Source organism: Leptinotarsa decemlineata, unplaced genomic scaffold, assembly GCF_025532065.1.
Source record: "Leptinotarsa decemlineata unplaced genomic scaffold, Ldec_3_MD MMD2_tig00026294_RagTag_RagTag, whole genome shotgun sequence".
Lineage (NCBI taxonomy): Eukaryota > Metazoa > Arthropoda > Insecta > Coleoptera > Chrysomelidae > Leptinotarsa > Leptinotarsa decemlineata.
In genome coordinates, this window is record NW_027412674.1 from 7,613,967 (window position 1) to 7,632,878 (window position 18,912).

Here is an 18,912-nt window from a genome sequence, read left to right on the forward strand (position 1 = left end):
AAGAAAGAAAACTTGGTTTTATTCATCAACGTAATCTCCAGTCAATATCATCACTGACTTCTAATGACAATTTCTCTTCAACTCCTTCATGTGCCTCTAATAATCTGCTACTCCTATCCTCCAATTGTCTCAGTAGAAATAGTAAATTCTCTTTAGTTGAATATTTCTTGTTCAAAGCTCCATCAAGTGCTTCGACAAATTTTTGAAAAGTCTCCTCAACTGCTGCTTATTTTTCTTCAAACTATCCATCTTTTATGTCCTGTCACGGTCGCCAAATGTTGTAAATGGGATGGATTCTTATTATTTTATCATTTCAAAAATAGATTTTGACTTTTCTCGTGAAGCCTTTTTATTAATAGGAACAACTGAACTCAACTGGATACAATAGATACAAAACAAATCAGAAAACAAAATTATTCATATAGGAAGAGAAAATATTGACATCAAAATAATATAATGAACAATTCCAACAGTATTGACCTATAATCGAGAAATCAAGATACCTAAATTTTCATCAATAATTGGAAAAACACAGGTAAAACCTAGGTACTTGATAGACAGGTACTTTTTATTCAGGTACTTCATGGACAGGTACTTCAAATTGTGAAATATATATAAAGCTTTGAATACGTTGATTTCAGTCATTATAGGTTACGACATTATTACTAGTGCATTGAAATAGTATCATTGTAGTGACTACATCGCAAATATTTAATGAGCATGGATTCGACTGCCGTTCTAGTTTCAAAAGTTCTCCAGGAAGCGTCCAGTCAGGATCCTGAAGTTCTCAAAATAGTGGAAGCTGAGTTGAAGACGTGTAGACCGTTGAAGAAATCTGAAAAAGAAACGAAAGGTCTTGAGAATATGGAAACTATTTTTGAAAGTAGTTCAGGCGTATGGGTTGTTGATGTTGGTGAGGATAAAAATAAGGAAACAGCGTTATCTTTTCAGTCAGACTTTGCAAGTTCATCAGCAAAAGGTTTGACACGGCCAAGTATTTATTCTGGGAGTACCATTCCATTTCCAGAGTCTGAAACTACTCCAGCGAAGAAAAGAGTAGAAATTGATACAAGTTTAAATATGTCACAGGAAGTGCATGAGCATTATGCCCAAATTTTGAGTTCCCCTGCTATTCCATACGATGCTCATAGAAAGCCGCCGAAGCCTTTGTTGAAGATAAGTTTAATGTCAACTTCCCATTTTATAACTTCCCCTTTTTCAAAAAATAATTGAGTATTTAGATTCTCTAGTAGAACACTTTTTGTAAGTTCTCAATATTGGGGTTATTGTAATGAACATTTTATTTGCTCGTGGTAAGAACTGTTGTGTTATGTATGTATATAACTATTATATTTGTCAATATTTAAGAATTGTTGCTATTGTAGTTATTACGTTATGAGTATCCATTCACAATAAAAATTTTTGTAAATTCTAATTTTTTCAATCATTAGATTCCTTCAATTTACTTCGTTATAGGTATAGTTATAAAATTGTGTCTATTTTTCAAATGACATTTCTTTGATCTTCCTCTTGAAGATGAGGTGTCGACGTATTAAACTAACGGTTTGGGGTTGGATAAAACAATGTCGAATTGGGAAAGAAAGTTTTTGGCTTTCTACTACTCCATCTTGATACAAAAAATAAGGAAAAGGGAATCTTCCAAGGAAAGGAAGGGAGTAATCAATTTTTAAATAAATAACTCTATACATGAATGTGTAGATCATGCAAAGAAGTAACTTTCAGACACAAACTGAAAGAAAGTCCTCCTGAAACATCTACTTTCATATTAACATTGAGTTACACGAAGGAATAAATTCTTTCGAAATTGGATAACATTTATTACTGAAGAGCCTTGTGGCCAGTGGCGAAACATCGGTGTACACCAGTGAGGGTGACAGTGTTCCTTGTAAGTGCAATTTATTACCGTTCATTTAAAGTAGAACTCATGTGAATGATATCTGATTTTTATTCCACAACGATTGTTTGAAATACAAACTGAGTAGAGAAAAGTATCTTCTGTATAATTCAGTGTTCATATAGAAGTATTTGTTTCGAAGTAATTTTTTTCTTTCGTGTAATTCAATGTTTATATGAAAGTAGCTGTTTCAGGAGGACTTTCTTCCAGTTTGTGTCTGAAAGTTACACATCCATGTGTATAGTTATTTATTCTAACATTGATTACTTCCTTCCTTTCCTTGGAAGATTTCCTCGTCCTTGTTTTTTGTATCAAGATGGAGTAGTAGAAAGCCAAAAACTTTCTTTCCCAAAAATTAATCACTCCTAAAAATATAACCCCTTCAATTCAAATGTCGGATTGTAATTTGAAATGCAATTTTCATAGTGAAATAAAAAAAAAAACTGGAATCGGCTACCTTTACCATTTCCCATCCTGAGAATTCCATAATAAGGAAATTCTCCAGATGATCTGGAAGAACATTTCAGTGGAGGTCTTCTCTCCAGTGAAATGAACATGTCTATTTCTCCTGTTTATCAGCTCATGGTCACAATTATGAAGTTCAGATACAATTTAAGTGAGAATTATGGATTCTTATTATTAAATAGTCAGTCAGTCGCGGACTATGCCATATTCTCAGTATTATCATTATTATTATCTTTCTTAAAAATCTAAGTTTGCCATGGTCCCCCGAAGCCCGATACATTCAGGAAGGCATACTAGCATTATTATTATCTCTTCCTTGGCGGATTTGGAAGTATGGCCAATAAACTTTCTTGCAAATTTCCACACGAAGAATATCCTTGCAGTTGGTTCTTGTTGTTCACTAGATGGTTGAAAAAATTATAGATTTTCATCAATTCACGGAAGATCACACCTACACAGCTCTTAAGCCACCTGGTATCTTATTTCAAACCGTCGAATTTTCCTTTAAAAAAAATCATAAAACAACTAGGTAGACTCCAATATATTTAGCAATTTTTCATGCTCACATAAGTATTAAATTAAGGAAACATTCTGCAAATTGGGGAAAATATAACGCAAATTGGGGAAAATATAACCATCTTCTGGTTCTTGTGTCACATCTTCTACATACAAAAAAACAATTTTCTGTATGGATTATAACTCCATTTTCCTTAATCTAATTTTGACGAAAAGAATAATATTCCATTGTAAGTATTGTAAAATATTTGTTACTTTTTTATGTATGAGGTCTGTTGAAAAAATAAGGCGAATTCTCATTTTTATCAAAGAAATTTCATTTATTCATCAATTTATATTCCGTTCCCTTCAAAGTAGCCCCCTCGGATATAATACAGTTGTGCCAGTGTTTTTCCCAATCCTCGAAGCAGTTCTGATATGCACTTTTTGCTATGTCCTTGAGCTCTCTCATCGGGTCGCAGGAAGGCAAATGTGGTGAATACGATGGCTGGGGCATGATTATGGTGTTGTTTTCAGCCAAACAATCACGAATAAGCAATGACATTCGATTGAATTGGCGTGTTTTTTTGGTCTTGGTTGTCCTGAGCTCTTCAATTAGGACCATTGGACTTTGATTTCGATGTCACAATCATAAACCCATGTTTCGTCACCAATTGTGACCGTTTTGAGCAAATCTAGATCGCCGGTGACGTCATTGAACAATTCTTGAGCAATGTCCATGCGACGTTTTTTCTTATCAAAGTTCAGCAATTTTGGAACGAATTTCGCTGCCACTCGCTCCATGCCCAAAATTTCCGAAAAATTGCATGACATGAGCCGATATGCCGACATCACTCTAATAGTGATTTGAAGATTTTCCGCAACAATTTTCTTCACTTTTCCAACATTTTCATCGGTTGTTGGAGTGCTGGGGCATCCAGGGCGAGCATCGCCATTCACATCTTCTCGATTTTTTGTGAAAATATTATAGAGGGTTGCCTTTCATATTTCGGCATTAGAGAACAAAAACAAATGTTAATAATCGAAAATCACTTTATTGTTTTTCAGAATATTCCCCGTGAGGATCTATACACTTTTGCATGCGTTTGAACCAATTGTCGAAGCACTTTTGCCACTCTCCAAAACATGCATTCTGAATCCAGCAACCTTTTCTTCAGGTGTCGAAAAACGTTTACCTCTCTAAAAAATGTTAATATTCCAAATTATGAATTATTGTCTTATTATTGTAGAGAAACAGTTGGGCATGGTGGAGTATGTATATTAGGGAGAAAAAACTCCAACTTGAAAATAAAACCTTTAGATATGTCTAAATATTGTTTGAAACAAACTGCTGAATTTGCGGGTATCGAATTAGTTACAGAGAAGACGGTAGTGATTTATACATATAGATCTAGTTTAGGTCTTGGGGTGAATGCATATTTGAACGCGATAGATGAAGTATTGGGAAATAAATAATAATATAAATAATCAAATAATTGTTGTGGGGGATTACAATATCGACTTTAATATAAATGATTGTGACTCAAACAATTGTAGAAATACTATGTCGTCCCATAACCTAACAGAGAAAGTAAATGAAGATACCAGAGTTACTCCGAAGAGCAGTTCAAAAATAGATAATATTTTTACCAATATTAAGGAAACATACAATGTACAAGTTGTAGAACTACATTTATCTGATCATCGAGGTATATTTTTTAATTTTGATATAGGAAAAATAAAAGATGAATACATTATATGCAGACCTATGACAGAAAACAATAAACAGGAGTTTGTAAATAGTGTTAACTACTTTAATAACGAAGAGTATTACAATTTGACTTGGGCGAACTCAAAAGCTAATTATATCTTACACATTTTCTATCATATTGCTATGAATCATGCTTCAAGGAGAAAACAGTAAAGAAACAAAAATTTAAAAAAATAAATTTTAAATTTGATTCAGAACTGGTTCAATTACAAAACTCTTTAGCGGCAACACAAGTCATTGCTAACTCGACTCAAAATAAAGAAGATTTGGAAGCATACAGAAAACTGAAATGCATATATAAAAATAAAATAAAACAGTCTAAACTTGAAAGTAATTCGGAGTATATCAATCAATCTAAAAATAAATAGAAGGCTGCCTGGAATATAATAAATGCCAACAGAGCGACTGAAAGGACTAGCAACTACAAATCGGACGTGACTTCTGATGAATTTTCAGAATATTTTGTTAATATTATTGAAGAACTCTTAACAGATTTCGTTGGTGTAAATGATCAAGATTTTCAAAATTTCTTGAAGTTTGCCCCATCCACACAAAAATCTTTTTTCCTATTTCCTGTTACTGTCAGTGAAACTAGAGATATTATTAGTAACCTCAAAAAATCACCAGCAATGGATGTGTTTAATTTGAACAGCATATTATTAAATCTGATAAGGGATTTTCTGATCGAGCCACTGACAAACCTGATGAATTCCTGTATAGAACAGGGTTTATTTCCAGAAATTTTCAAACTTTCTCAAATAACACCTATACATGAAAAGGGAAACTTTGAGGACACAAGCAGCTATAGACCAGTCTCAATCATTTCAATATTAGCAAAAATTTTTGAAATTATTTTAAAAAACAGACTTACAAATTATTTTGAAACAAATAGCTTGCTAACAAAATTCCAACATTATAGGTCAAACAGATCGACAATTACTGCTTTGTGCGAAGCCTATGAAAAAATATTAGACTCATTCGAGAATCAACAATGTTGTATGGCAAATCTCTATGACCTTTCCTGCGCATTTGATACTGTAAATCATAAAATTTTGATAAATAAAATGGAGTACTATGGAGTGCGGGGAAACGAACTGGAATTATTCAAATCCTATCTTATGGATAGGAAATCAAGAGTCAAGTGGCAAGACAATATCTCGAATTTTGTTGTAATGAAACATGGAGTTCCGCAGGGCTCTGTTTTAGGTCCTCTACTTTTCATAATCTATGTTAATGATATGATGTTCAATTTGTCCAAACCAACTAATATACATGTAACTAGTTATGCTGACGATGTCTCCATCATACATTGTAACAAGGACAAATGTATTGTCGAACAAAATATAATGGAATCTGAAGAATTACTGAAAATATGGAACAAAAGCAACTATCTGACATTAAATCTGGACAAAACACAAAGAATCTCTATCACACTGAACAATACGATAGCTAATAATGATATTAAGTTATTAAAAGTGCATCTAGACGTCAGTTTAAATTTTTTGTCACACATTAGCCATTTATCCAAACGGTTATCGACGGCAACTTTTATTATTAGACAATTGAAGGGCAAGCTAACTGAAGAATTCATCAGGGTATCTTACTTTTCAATATTTCACGCAGCAATGACGTATGCTATAGTTGTTTGGGGTGCATCAAGTCATACAGCCAAAATTTTTGTCTTGCAGAAAAGAATTATGGTAGGGGTTGATTATAATGATCATTGCAAACCACTATTTAAAAAATTTAAGATACTTACACTTCCCTCTTGTTTCATATATGAATGCTTGATTTATATAAAAAATAAAAATATTCGTGGTGATACGGTCAAATATGAGCAGGTACATGAATATTTCACAAGAGGAAAAAGTGATATAAGACTGCCAAAGCCTAGAACAACTAAGATCAAACAATCATCTCTGTATCTATCGATAAAATTTTTTAACGCTCTTCCTAAGAATCTGAAAAACGAAACGTTGAGTTTGAGCAACTTCAAAAAGAAAGTAAAGAGTATTCTGATCGAGGAATGTTTCTACTCCTTTGAAGAGTATTTCAATTACTTTTCATATCCGATACCCTATTTGTAATCAAGTAACTGAATTTATGTATTTATGAAGTATACAAAGCTATACATATTTGTGTTTGAATATGTTTTTATTGTCTGACAAATAGTGTTGATTGTAATGGATTTTAAATAACTTAATTATTCGCTGTAATTTTCACATTTTTACTTTCTGTTGTAACTGTTTTATGTGACGTATGTATAAACACTTTTGTGTAACAACATGAATAAAGTATCTATCTATCTATCTATCAGTTTGTTTTTTACGTGCGGGAATAAAAAGAAGTCATTCGATGCCAAGTCAGGACTATACGGAGGATGACTCATCAAATAGATGTTTTGGGTGCTCAAAAATGCAGTTGAGAGGTCGCATTGTCGTGGTGAAGAGTGATCCGTCTTCGGCGGTTGGTTTTCCTGATTTCTTGGAAGACAACTGGTAAACAAATGGTTGTGTACCACTTAGAACAACTTTTGTTGGATTTGGCTCATCTTGAAACACCCATACTGTCGACTTCTGTTTACTTTCGTGCTCGTACGCCCGACGTTTATGACATCCACGATGTCATGTCACGAGATGAATCTTTTAAGTAACTGTAAACAACACACATAGCGCGCGTATGTGAAAACGTTCTGAGTTCGTATAAGCTCAAAAGTGGCCAACTGTACGATAGAGCTGTCAGTTGCCAGATTGCAACACAAGGGTTGCCAAATCCCGAAACATAAAAGGCAACCCTCGTACCACATGTGAAAATCTTTGTGACTCAAGGTACAATCACCGTATGCCACTGTCAACATTTCAAATGTTTCAGCACTTAATTTCATTTTTACACGAAGTTCATTGCAAATTCTTTGACCCATTTTTTGCGATAGCAGAAAATCGCGGAACAAGCAAAACACTTATAAATGTTATGCCTCTCACCAACAAACTAAACATGTTAAACAGTTGAAACTGTGTACATATATTCGGGACGAGTGTACCAATTAAAAATTTTTAAAAAATCGACAATGGAATGTTCGTAGTCCGCGAAATTTGAACATTCACCTTATATTTAGAACAGACCTCGTAGTCATTTGAACGACCTAGCTTATCTTTCAATTGCTACACCGCCTACCATCAATCTCATCTCTTTAAATTTCTAAATTAATATAAAACTGAATTTATCTTCATAACGTCTATTAGTGATAGGGTAAGAAGCCAAAGATAAATAGACCGCAATCGATTTTAAAATGAACTCTTATTCCGAAACATCGATGTCCGCCATTGAGGATAACAGTGTTTCATGTGAGTGAAATTTTACCTCTTTCATATACTATATTTTGTAGCAATCCTGTCAATGATATCAGATTCCATTCCATATTGTTTGGACTACAAACCGAATAGAAAAAAATGTTTTTTGTATAATTCAATGTTCACATAGAAGTAGTTTTTTCGAAAGTATTTTTCTTTCGTGCAATTCAATGTTTATTCGAAAGTAGTTGTTTGGAGAGGGCTTTTCCAGTTTCTGTCTAGAATATACTTATTTGCTTGATCTACAGATTTTTGTACAGTGTTCATTTTGAAATTAATTTCTTTGGAAAATTCTCACTTTTTTGTATGATAATGTATGAAGTATGAAGCCAAAATCTTCCTTTCTCAAAAATAGATACATCCTAAAAATATACCCCTTTCAATTTGAACAAGATATTTTTAATAAATATACTTCGGTTGTATTGCAAATGGTGAAAATCGTCATCCAAATTTCAGATGAATACGTATATGTAAATTGGATAACGAATATTTTTCCAATATTTTTATGAATTCTGATTCTCATTCTCAATATGTAAAAGATGCAAACTCGATATTCTAATTTATGGTTCTCACCAAACCTATTGAGAAACATCTGTAACAACCTTATTGTAACCCTAACCAGTGGATAATCCTTCCATCATAAAAATCCGACACTTATATTGGAGAGTATTGCATAACTGGCGCCTTTAGAAGTGATTCATAATTTTAAATCATAGTGAACAGTCATCAACGACTGAAAAGGTTAGTCGTCGGAATGTTTATTTATGCTTATGTACCCTTAAAGATCGGCAAAATAAGCCAATTTATCGCACTGTTTATGGACTTTACGTGACTGGGCATAACAATTCGAACAATATCCAAATCATTTATGGTGTTTTCAATCCATTCACACCTATTGCTAGGGTACCAGAATCGTCATTATTTGTTTCTTCAATTGTATGCCATGATCCTTTGGTGTTCCTACCCACAGAAGCATTTATTGGGTAGTAATTAGAAATTCAATACTGAATCACAATCTTAATTGACTTACTTCAAAAAGAATACGATATTGAGCATCCATATCAATATCGTTTATCAAAACGGCCGTATTCTGAAATGTTTACTTAGTATTTTGAGAAAATCGAATTAAGAGTTTAAAATATATACAGTGCATTCCTTTGAAAGCGAGCCGCCCTGAATAACTTTTGGTACAATGATTTTCAGGAAAAATAAAAAATACACCTTAACAATAGTATACAGGGGGCCACATTTTGACATATTCACATTTGATGTTACTTCTCCTAAAGCACCCCCAAAGTATGTTATCAAATTTTTTCAAATGGATCACCCTATATTGTTTCGCATTATCAGATGCTCCATGATGAGCAGATTTCAACAAAGTATAAAACATATGGTCTGAAGCTTATGGTTCGGGAGCTACAAATTATTTGAGTTGAGAACGAGCCACCCTGAATAACATTTGAAACAATGATTTGCAGGAAATATAAAAACAGGTCAACAATAATACATGAGGCCCGCATTTTGAAATATTCGTTCCAGAGACAAATATGGAAGCAATAAATCAGAAAAAGGGATTTTTAATTAATTCTTGAATCAAAATCTGATGACTGGACAATGGGAAGAAGAAAAATTTCTGTAGTAAATATTCAAAAACGTTTCCACCAACTTCCATACAATGGTACAAACGAGCTCTCATTGCCGCCCTCACATGGTTGAGAATCTCGGGAATTATTTCTCTGCAATGCCTCATGATATTCTCTCTCAAAACTTCTAATGTTGTTGATTCTTTCTATCTACAGGAGTTAGATCCGGAGAACTTGGTGGACATCTGTAGGACCTCTTCTGTCAATCCAGCGACCAGGAAAATGATTATCCAAAAATTGTGGCACTAGAGCTGCATAATGAGAAGGTGCACCATCTTGCTGGAAAACTATTTCGTTTTCGAATAAATTTATATCCTCCTCAATTGCCCTATTGATTGCCCATTCGATTCTCCAACAAATTCAATAATTCCGAAACGTATCTGTGTCGTGTATACATTTATTCCGGGATGATTATATACGGGCAGCAGCTCTAGCACTATTTCCATTTTGGTAGTACAAACTCACTATTTCAATCCATTCTCGAAGCGTATAAACCACTGCTTCTCAAGAATTCACACAAACAGAAACGCTAATTGTAACTTCACCTGGTAGGTAATCATTATTGTAGAATGCGATGAATACAAAATGAAGAGAATATCGAATTCAAACTTAACTCGGTAAAATAAGACTCTTGTGAAGAATACTTCACAAAAACACCTATGAAACCAAGGTAACAGATTGTACAGAAGTTCATTCAGGGTGGCTCGTTTTCAACTCAAATAATTTTTAGCTTCTAAACTATGAGCTTCAGATCATAATGTATTCTATTTTATTGAAATTTGTTCATCATTGAACATGTGATAATGCAAAACAATTGATCCATTAAAAAAAAATGATGACATGCTTTAGGGATGCGATAGGGAAAGTTAGATCAAACGTGAATATGTTAAAATGTGTCCCCCTGCATACTATTGTTGAGGTTTTTTTTCTGAAAATCGTTGTTCCAAAAGTTATTCAGGGTGGCTCGTTTTCAACTCGAATGATTTGTAGCTCCTGAACCATAAGCTTCAGACCATATATCCACCAGAACCGTGTTTGTTTCTTCATGTGTGCTCGAAATAATGTCATATACATTGTTATCAACTTTTGCTCCATAATATGAATATTTGAAACTTCCATAACCAACGAAATACTCACAAACCATCTTCTGTATCTGTAGAGTAGGGAGGGTGAGTGTAAGCCCACGCACTTAGGCTGCATGTGACCCATTGTACATCCTCCCGAGGAGTTGTCCTCCTAGGTAATCGTCCATCCTGTCCTTTCCAGGAAGGTGGACAGGTCGCTGGGAGACATCTTCTTTATATCGGCAGGTGTAGGCCAAGACACACACACTCTCTTATTGACGATAACTCCGGGCACTCGCACAGGACATGCCTGACACTCTCATCTTTCTGTTCACACATCCTGCATAGAGGTGTGTCCACTAGCCCCATATTATGTAGGTGTTTCTTTAGCTGACAGTGGCCTACTACAGTGACTACGCCTACTGTAAGGCGTAGATTTTTCCTGGTCATCGCCAGATATTTCTTCGGCGCCAGCTTCCCAGGGTCGCCCAAGGTGATCCTGGCAAGATTACATCCTTTGATTCCATCCCATCTCTTTAAGGATTGAGCACGGGTGTATCATTTGACTAGTTCCGCAATTGTCGAAGTCATCAGGCCGTGGGTGCCACTGGGTCCTAAAATTCTTAGTCCAGCCGCTTCCTTGGCTAAAGAGTCGGCAATGCGATTACCTTTACTCCTGTCGTGCTCTTCAACCCACCTCAGGATGATGTTATTATCTAGCGAGGCTTTGGCTAAATCTTGGTGGCACTCTAGTGCCACCAAGATTGTTACCAAGATTGTTATGTTTTTGCCAGAAATTCCTTTCTTGGTTATTTCTTTTGTGGCGATTGAGATACCAGCCAGTTCTGTTTGGACCACGCTGGTATTTCTTCCCATTCCCCACTTAATTCTTAGGCTTAGTGATCTGGAGTACACTCCACATCCTGAGCCTTCTTTGGTCTTGAGCCGTCTGTATAAATCCGTATTGCATTTGTAGCATCTGACTCTATGTTCTGCTTGATTTGTATTTGTAGGGTAAACACAAACCTGGGTTCAATTACATCACTTGTTGCCTGCAGCAGAGGTTGCGCAGTAAGCGCTTCCCGCCATAGGCCCAGCCTCAATTGACCCATTCCTACTTCGAAGTTTACACCAGCCGTGCGCAATCGTACCATGACCATTAACGCAACCTCCTTAAAGTACAGATCCAGAGGGGTCAGACCCGTGATTAATTCCTTTGCCGCGGTTGGTGTTGTTCTCATGGCTCCTGTGATGTTTGAACAAGCCAGTCGCTGTATTTGATATAATTTTTGGATGGCCGTTGCTTGTAGAACTTTCGGTCCCCATGCAATGGCTCCATACGTTAACATAGGTCTTATTATTGCAGTGTAGATCCAGGCAACCACACGGGGTGAAAGACCCCATGCGCGTCTCACTGTCCTCCGACATTGCTCATAAGCCACGTATGCTCTTTTTGCTCTACTCTGTAGATGAGAGTTCCATGTTAGCTTCTTGTCGAGGATAGTACCAAGGTATTTCACCTCTTCAAAGAAGTTTAGTTTGCTTTTGAAGATTTCTGGAGGTTTTAGGCCCGTTAAACTTCTTTTCCTAGTGAAAAGGACCATCTCAGTCTTCTTGGGATTGATCGACAGTGAGTGTTCCTTACACCATGTTTCTATTAATTTGAGCCCACCCTGCGCTCTGTCGCACAGTGTGTTAACAAATTTGCCGGTCTGCAAGATAACTATGTCATCTGCGTATGCAATTGTGTAGTATCCATTTTTGTTAAGGTGATTAATTAGGGTATCCAGAACTATGTTCCAGAAAAGGGATGACAAGACCCCTCCCTGTGGACATCCCCTCATGACCAGTGCTTTCACTGTGATGTCTTCTACATTAATACTTATAGCTCTACTAGAGAGCATCTGGAGTATCCATTCTCCTACTACCAGGGGTACATTTCTGGAGTGCAGTTGCTGGGTAATTGTTGGACAAGTTGTTTTATCAAACGCTCCCTCGATATCTATGAATATACCCAGGGTGGATTCTTTGTTGTCCATTGATCTCTCGATTCTGCCAACCACATGGTGAAGGGCCAAATCAGTAGACCTTCCCGGAGTATATGCATGCTGATTTGGATGAGGTGGGTTGTGAACAAGTACTTCATCTCTTATGTACCGCTCACATAGCCTCTCCATGGTTTCTAAGAAAAACAATGTGAGACTAATTGGTCGGAATGCTTTTGGTAGGGTGTAGTCCATCCTACTTGGTTTGGGTATAAATACTACTCTTACTTCTCTACATTTACTGGGAATATACCTCAGAGCTAGAGAGGCTCTGAATATTCCAACCAGGTGCGACATAAGAGTGTCCAGTCCCCACTGAAGTAGGGCTGGTCTTATACCGTCAGGTCCTGTTCATCATCCGTCATCAATTACTGTACTAGCATATTGCCAGTCATATCGTGAGGGTGTTATTGGTACATCCGTCCAGTTCGCCGTTCCAGGAAAGACAGAACCTGGAAAGTGAGTTTCCATAAGAATCTCAGCACTCTCCTGGAGGGTGGCGGCTTTGTCGCCATTTTCCCTCGTCAGGATGCCGATACTCTTATGGTGGTCATTTGAGAGTGCCTTCTGTAGCCTAGAAGCTAATGGGAAGTCTTCGACTGTCTCACAATAGGCTCTCCAGGCTTCTCTTTGCTTTCGTCTGCAGACTTTTTTGAACTCTCTGAGGTTGGCTTGATATATAACCCAGTCCTCATCAAGTCTTGTACGTTTTGTCTTGTTGAAGGTCGTTCTCGCTGTCTTCCTGAGGTGTTTCCAATTCAGGGCACCACCATGTGTTGGTTGTGCCATGCGTTTGAACCATCCTCATCGGACAGGATTCCTTATAGGCGATGTCTATTTTGTTGTGGATAGATACTGTGTACCTTTCCAGTTCTTCATTGTTGCCAGGAGTCAGGACCTCTGTTTTCCACAGAGCTTTCCTCTTAAGAGTCAATTGTAGAGAACTACATCCGTCCTCTTCGAGTCACGGTATTTTACAGTGGTTCTGAGATCCTGGCTTACCGTATAGGTCAGCCAGCGGTGGTCTGACATAGAAATATGGTCCGAGACTTGCCAGTCTTGGATTTTGTTTGATATTTTGGCTGTCGTGAGCGTGATATCTATTAATGTTTGGCTACGGGTATTAATAAATGTTGGCTCCGTGCCTCTGTTCAATATTGTTAGATCTTTCTGTATTATATATTCATATAGTGACTTACCTCGGGCGTTGATATCCTTGCTGCCCCAGCTCACGTGGTGAGAGTTTGAGTCGCAACCCAATATGAGCTCCACTCTCTGGTTAAGGCCGTGATCCACAAGTACCTCCATTTCTCTGGTCGGTGGTAGGGTGGCTGCATCTGAAGGGAGGTACACCGATGCGATTATCAACGCCATATATTTGCCTTTCCCAACTGGACATTCAACTTTAACCACAGTGAGATCTGAGGTGCTGAATTGTGCCATCGGAAACGCACTGTATTTTCTAGGAACGTAGACAATCGTCCTAGGTTACTGGTTGCTTGGTAAGCTGAAAATTTGACCAGTTAGGCTACTGAAACCAGTAATTTTGGTCTTTATTATCCAGGGCTCCTGGATCAAAGCTATTGCCTCCTCCAATACATCAAGGTGGCGACATAGTGTTGCCGCCTTTTTGTCTTGGAGGTTGCATTGTAATATTTTTACTTTTTTCCAACGTCCTTGCCCATGAGACAGTTGTTGGATTCAAAGTTACCTTCAGAGGTCCATCTGCTGGACAAACCAACTTGATGACTGAAATATATTCATGAAACCAAATCAACAAATGATTCGTATGGATACGAGTTGATTTTTGAATGAATCAAGATGATTATGAATTGAATTATGCTCATAAACAAAATTCCAGTTCGTTTCTTCGCTTGAGCAGAATAATCAAGTATGAGGAACGGTTTCAACGGCAAGTTTTCGATATGTACAGTATGTGTCAAATCGAGCTTCCATTAAGGTTTGGGATGAAAAAGTGAAATTTGAAAAAACCATAAGAAATTTCAAGATATCAATGCTAGGCTCAGTCGAATTAGTTCAAAAAAATGGTCAACAACGCAAACATTCTAACTGACAATGTTCAGAATTCTTTTTTAGAGGGTACTGGCGGTTCAAATTTGAGTTCCCGAAGTACCAGACTCGTTTATTTCCAATTTTATACAAAAAATAGTCATCACAAAAGTTGCTCAAAATTGAATTTTCTACAATTTTGATCTACATCATTTTTCCCAGGATCGATTTGTACCCGAAAAGAGGGTGTTTTTTTATTTTCAATTTTATGAGAAAAATTGTGATAATTAACGTTGTTTAACGTTTTCATTAATTTTTTCGTAGGATCGATATTTTTCAGTTTATACCTGAGGAGAGGAGGGGGTAAAATCTTATCGTTGTATTATCAAGTTTTATTTCAAATTTTACAAAGAATTGTTAGTAATAAAGTTGTGAAAACGCAAATTTCATATGAGGGAATAACAATTGAATCCATCTCATACATTGTAGGTGTAGGTGAAAATATTTAATTTTATTTCAAAAAAGTTTTTTTTCTATAAACGTATCTATTGCAAACCTATAAAAGCTATAATATGCATATTTGTGATCAGTCAAGATACCTACTGAAAATAAATAAAACTGCATTCAGGTTCAGGTGAACAGAGTGAACGGGACTTTTGTACACCACGTATTACTAACTGTACAAATAAGTTTTTCCAATCATTATCGAGGAACTTCACAAAATTGGCCACAACAGTTATTAAAAACTGAAAATTAAATCGGTGGTGGTGCCAAAATAATGAAAGGTGCTATAAAAATAAATGTAAGCTGTAAAATAATGACGAAATTGCCATCATTACATAAAATCACTTTTTAGATGAGTTTTTTGGATGGGATACGACAGTGGCGTAAGCACTCACCATTCTCCTAATTTTTGTATGCATTAAAATAAAATAGCAGAGTATACTATTATTTTAAATGAAGAATTGAAAAGATCTTTATTTTTGTGGAAATATAGAAACTATTCATTTCCTGATCACTTTCACACAAGGCCGTAGCCAGAAAACAATTTCGGGGGGGGATTTGGTTTGGTGGAACAGTAGAAAAACATTAAATATAAAAATAACGAAAGAAAGAAAATTGTGTTACATGATCATATATATTTATTAGAAAGCCATTACAGAACTATTAACATCTTTTTAGAAAATCAAATTTAGTTTTCTAGCTTTCTTTACAGTAAACAAATCAATTACCTCCTCGTTGTCGATGTCAATTCTACGGTGGATTGACATTAACGCCAAACCGTTTAGTCGTTCCTGGCTTGTGTAGTATCTTAAACAAGTTTTGAGGCGTTTCAGAGAAGAGAAAGTCCTTTCAGGGGTACATGTGGAAACAGCCAAGATCTTTGAAAGTTTGTACTCACATTGCCGTAAGGTTTTCCATTATGTTCTGGAAGTTTTTTCAGTATTCTCTTTCAAGCACTTGGTTTGTGTTGTCAAGGACTTGATAACATTTCTAAAGGATTTTATAATTCCAATAGTATCTGTATCTGTAGAGTGGAGAGGGTGAGTATAGGCCCACAGCACTTAGTCCACATGTGACCCATTGTACATTCTCCCAAGGAGTTGTCCTCCTAGGTCATCGTCGATCCTGTCCTTTCCAGGAAGGTGGACAGGTCACTAGGAGACATCTCCTTTATATTGGCAGATGTAGGCCAAGACTCGCCAAACACACACTCTCTCATTGACGATAGCTCCGGACACTGACAGTTTTATCTTCCTGTTCACACATCCTGCATAGAGGTGTGTCTACTAGCCCCTTATTATGGATGTGTTTTCTTGGTTGACAGTGGCCAGTCAGAAATCCTACTGTTAAGCGTAGATTTTTCCTGGTCATCGTTAGATGTTTCTTCGGCGTCAGCTTGCCAGGGTCGCCCAGGGTGATCCTGGCAAGATTACATCCTTTGATTTAATTCCATCTTTTTAGGGATTGAGCATGGGTATAACGTTTGGCTTGTTCCGCAATTGTCGAACTCATCAGGCCGTAGTTGCCACTGGGTCCTGAAATCCTTAGTCCAGTCGCTTCTTCGGCTAAAGAGTCGGCAATGCGATTACTTTTACCCCTGTCGTGCCCTTTAATCCACCTCAGAATAATGTTATCATCTACCGAGGCTTTGGCTAAAACTTGGTGGCACTCTAGTACTAGGCCTGAGGGAACACGTTGTCTGTTCTAGGCTGATAGGGCTTGTCTGCTATCAGTACAGATTGTTATTTTTTGCAAGAAACTCCTTTCCTGGTTATTTTTTTTGTGGCAATTGAGATACCAGCCAGTTCTGTTTGAACCACGCTAGTATTTTTTCCTATTCCCCACTTAATTCTTAGGCTAAGTGATCTGGAGTACACCCCACATCCTGAGCCTTCTTTGGTTTTTGAGCCGTCTGTATATATGCGTATTGCATTTGTAGCATCTGACTCTGTTTTCTGTTCTATTTGTATTTTGTAGGGTTTATCAAACACAAACCTGAGTACAATTGCATCACTGGTTGCCTGCAGCAGAGGTTGCGCAGTGAGCGCTTCTCGTCATAGACTCAGCCTTCAATTGACCCATTTCTACTTCGAAGTTTACACCAACCGTGTGCAATCGTAACATGGTCATTAACGCAACCTCCTTAACGTACAGGTCCAGAGGGGACAGACCAGTAATTAATTCCATTGCCGCGGTTGGTGTTATTCTCATGACTCCTGTAATGTTCAAACAAGCCAATCGATGTATTTGATATAATTTTTGGATGGCAGTTGCTTGTAGAACTTTCAGGGGGGGATCAATTCCCCTTGATCCCCCCTGGCTACGGCCTTGCTTTCTCATTAAGAAAATTACGACGTAATCTGAAGCGAATCGAATAGAAGCTCAATTCAGCCGCCAATAAATGTTGTCTGTCTGTCTGTGAATTTTTATTTTCCTCAAAAAATATTTATTTATTCAATTCAATTTCTACTTTGGAATGAACTTCGGTGCCACACGCTTTATTCCCAAAGTTTTTGAAAAAATGGCATTTCATGAGCCAACCGATATGCCGACATGTTTAGCAACTTCTTTTATAATGATTTGACGATTCTCTATAACAATTTTCTTCATTTTCTCACCGTTCCATCGGTTTTTGATGTGCTGGGGCGCCCATTCACATCTTCTCGACATTCTATGAAGAATTTTACGACTTGTAATAGCTATTTATGACATGAGTGTTAAAAGTAAGGTTTTATTTTGTGAGTGAAAAAGTTTGCGGAAACAAGCGTAGCGAGTTGAGCAATTCCACGAACAAAATAAAACTTACTCTTAACACAAATATCATACAAAATTTTTTTGTGCCACTGTCCTGTTTTTACAATAAAATAGATACATTTAATATTTTTATAAAAACACATTTTGACATCTCTTGTCAGTTAACTATTTTCATGTTATCGCATTTGCTGTGAAGTGGCCGTGTCAGGTGACGCCGAATCACAATGTTACCAACAAACAGTATAGTTTACAGCTCACGCGTTTAATTTAAAGTCTCATTTAAAGTTGTGTGTGTGTGTGTGTGGGAGGATTGGTATTGGAATTATCCTTTTGCCACAGAGTGTTGGATATAGGTAGTCAGTCATATAATTATTTTATTTTTTATCACAAACCTAATCAGTGCATCACAGATCAACTTGTTTTCCATTGCTAGAAGGCTTGTAATGTTAACCGGGAGTTGGATATTGAGGGATGTAAGTGTGGACAGTAGGTTTTGTGTTTCTTGAACATGGTTTTTACATGCAAAAAATAAATGGTTCAAATCCGCTACAGAGTTATCATCACATGTACATAGCCTAGTGTTGTGTGCGCCTATTCTAAATAAATATGTGCGGGAAAACTTCCGTGAGTTTGAGCCGTGTTATCGTGACGGCATAAAACCTTGGTACCTACTGTATATAATTCAATATGTGGAATCGTCATGGGACGAATGGTGTGAATCAGAGTATAAGGATTATTAGATTTGATAGTATAGTTATGCCAATTATCTCGCCATTTGTCCTTTTGAAGTCTCGAGATATATATACCGGGTGTCCCACATTTTATGTGACAGGCAATATCTGGTTTGTTGAAGGAGATACACAAAAATGTTTCATACAAAAGTTTTAGGAGTTCAT

The 18,912-nt window shown here is 36.7% G+C and overlaps 1 protein-coding gene across 1 annotated transcript; it reads right to left on the reverse strand.

The window, feature by feature from the left end:
• Positions 1–341: 341 nt before the first annotated feature.
• LOC141484880 (uncharacterized) lies at positions 342–14,366 on the reverse strand. Its single transcript, XM_074180499.1, has 2 exons — positions 13,948–14,366; positions 342–835 (listed from the first exon to the last, which is right to left on the reverse strand). Exons 1-2 carry the CDS (start codon positions 14,189–14,191, stop codon positions 771–773), a joined length of 309 nt encoding a protein of 102 aa, XP_074036600.1. The 5' UTR covers positions 14,192–14,366; the 3' UTR covers positions 342–770.
• Positions 14,367–18,912: the final 4,546 nt, after the last annotated feature.

Coding starts and splice junctions, on each gene's coding strand:
- LOC141484880 (XM_074180499.1), bottom strand. CDS start 14,191: ATGGCACAATTCAGCACCTCAGATCTCACTGTGGTTAAAGTTGAATGT. Junction 836..13,947: donor CAAGGATATCAACGCCCGAG/GTAAGTCACTAT, acceptor TTTCTTTTTCAG/ATTTCTTCAACGGTCTACAC.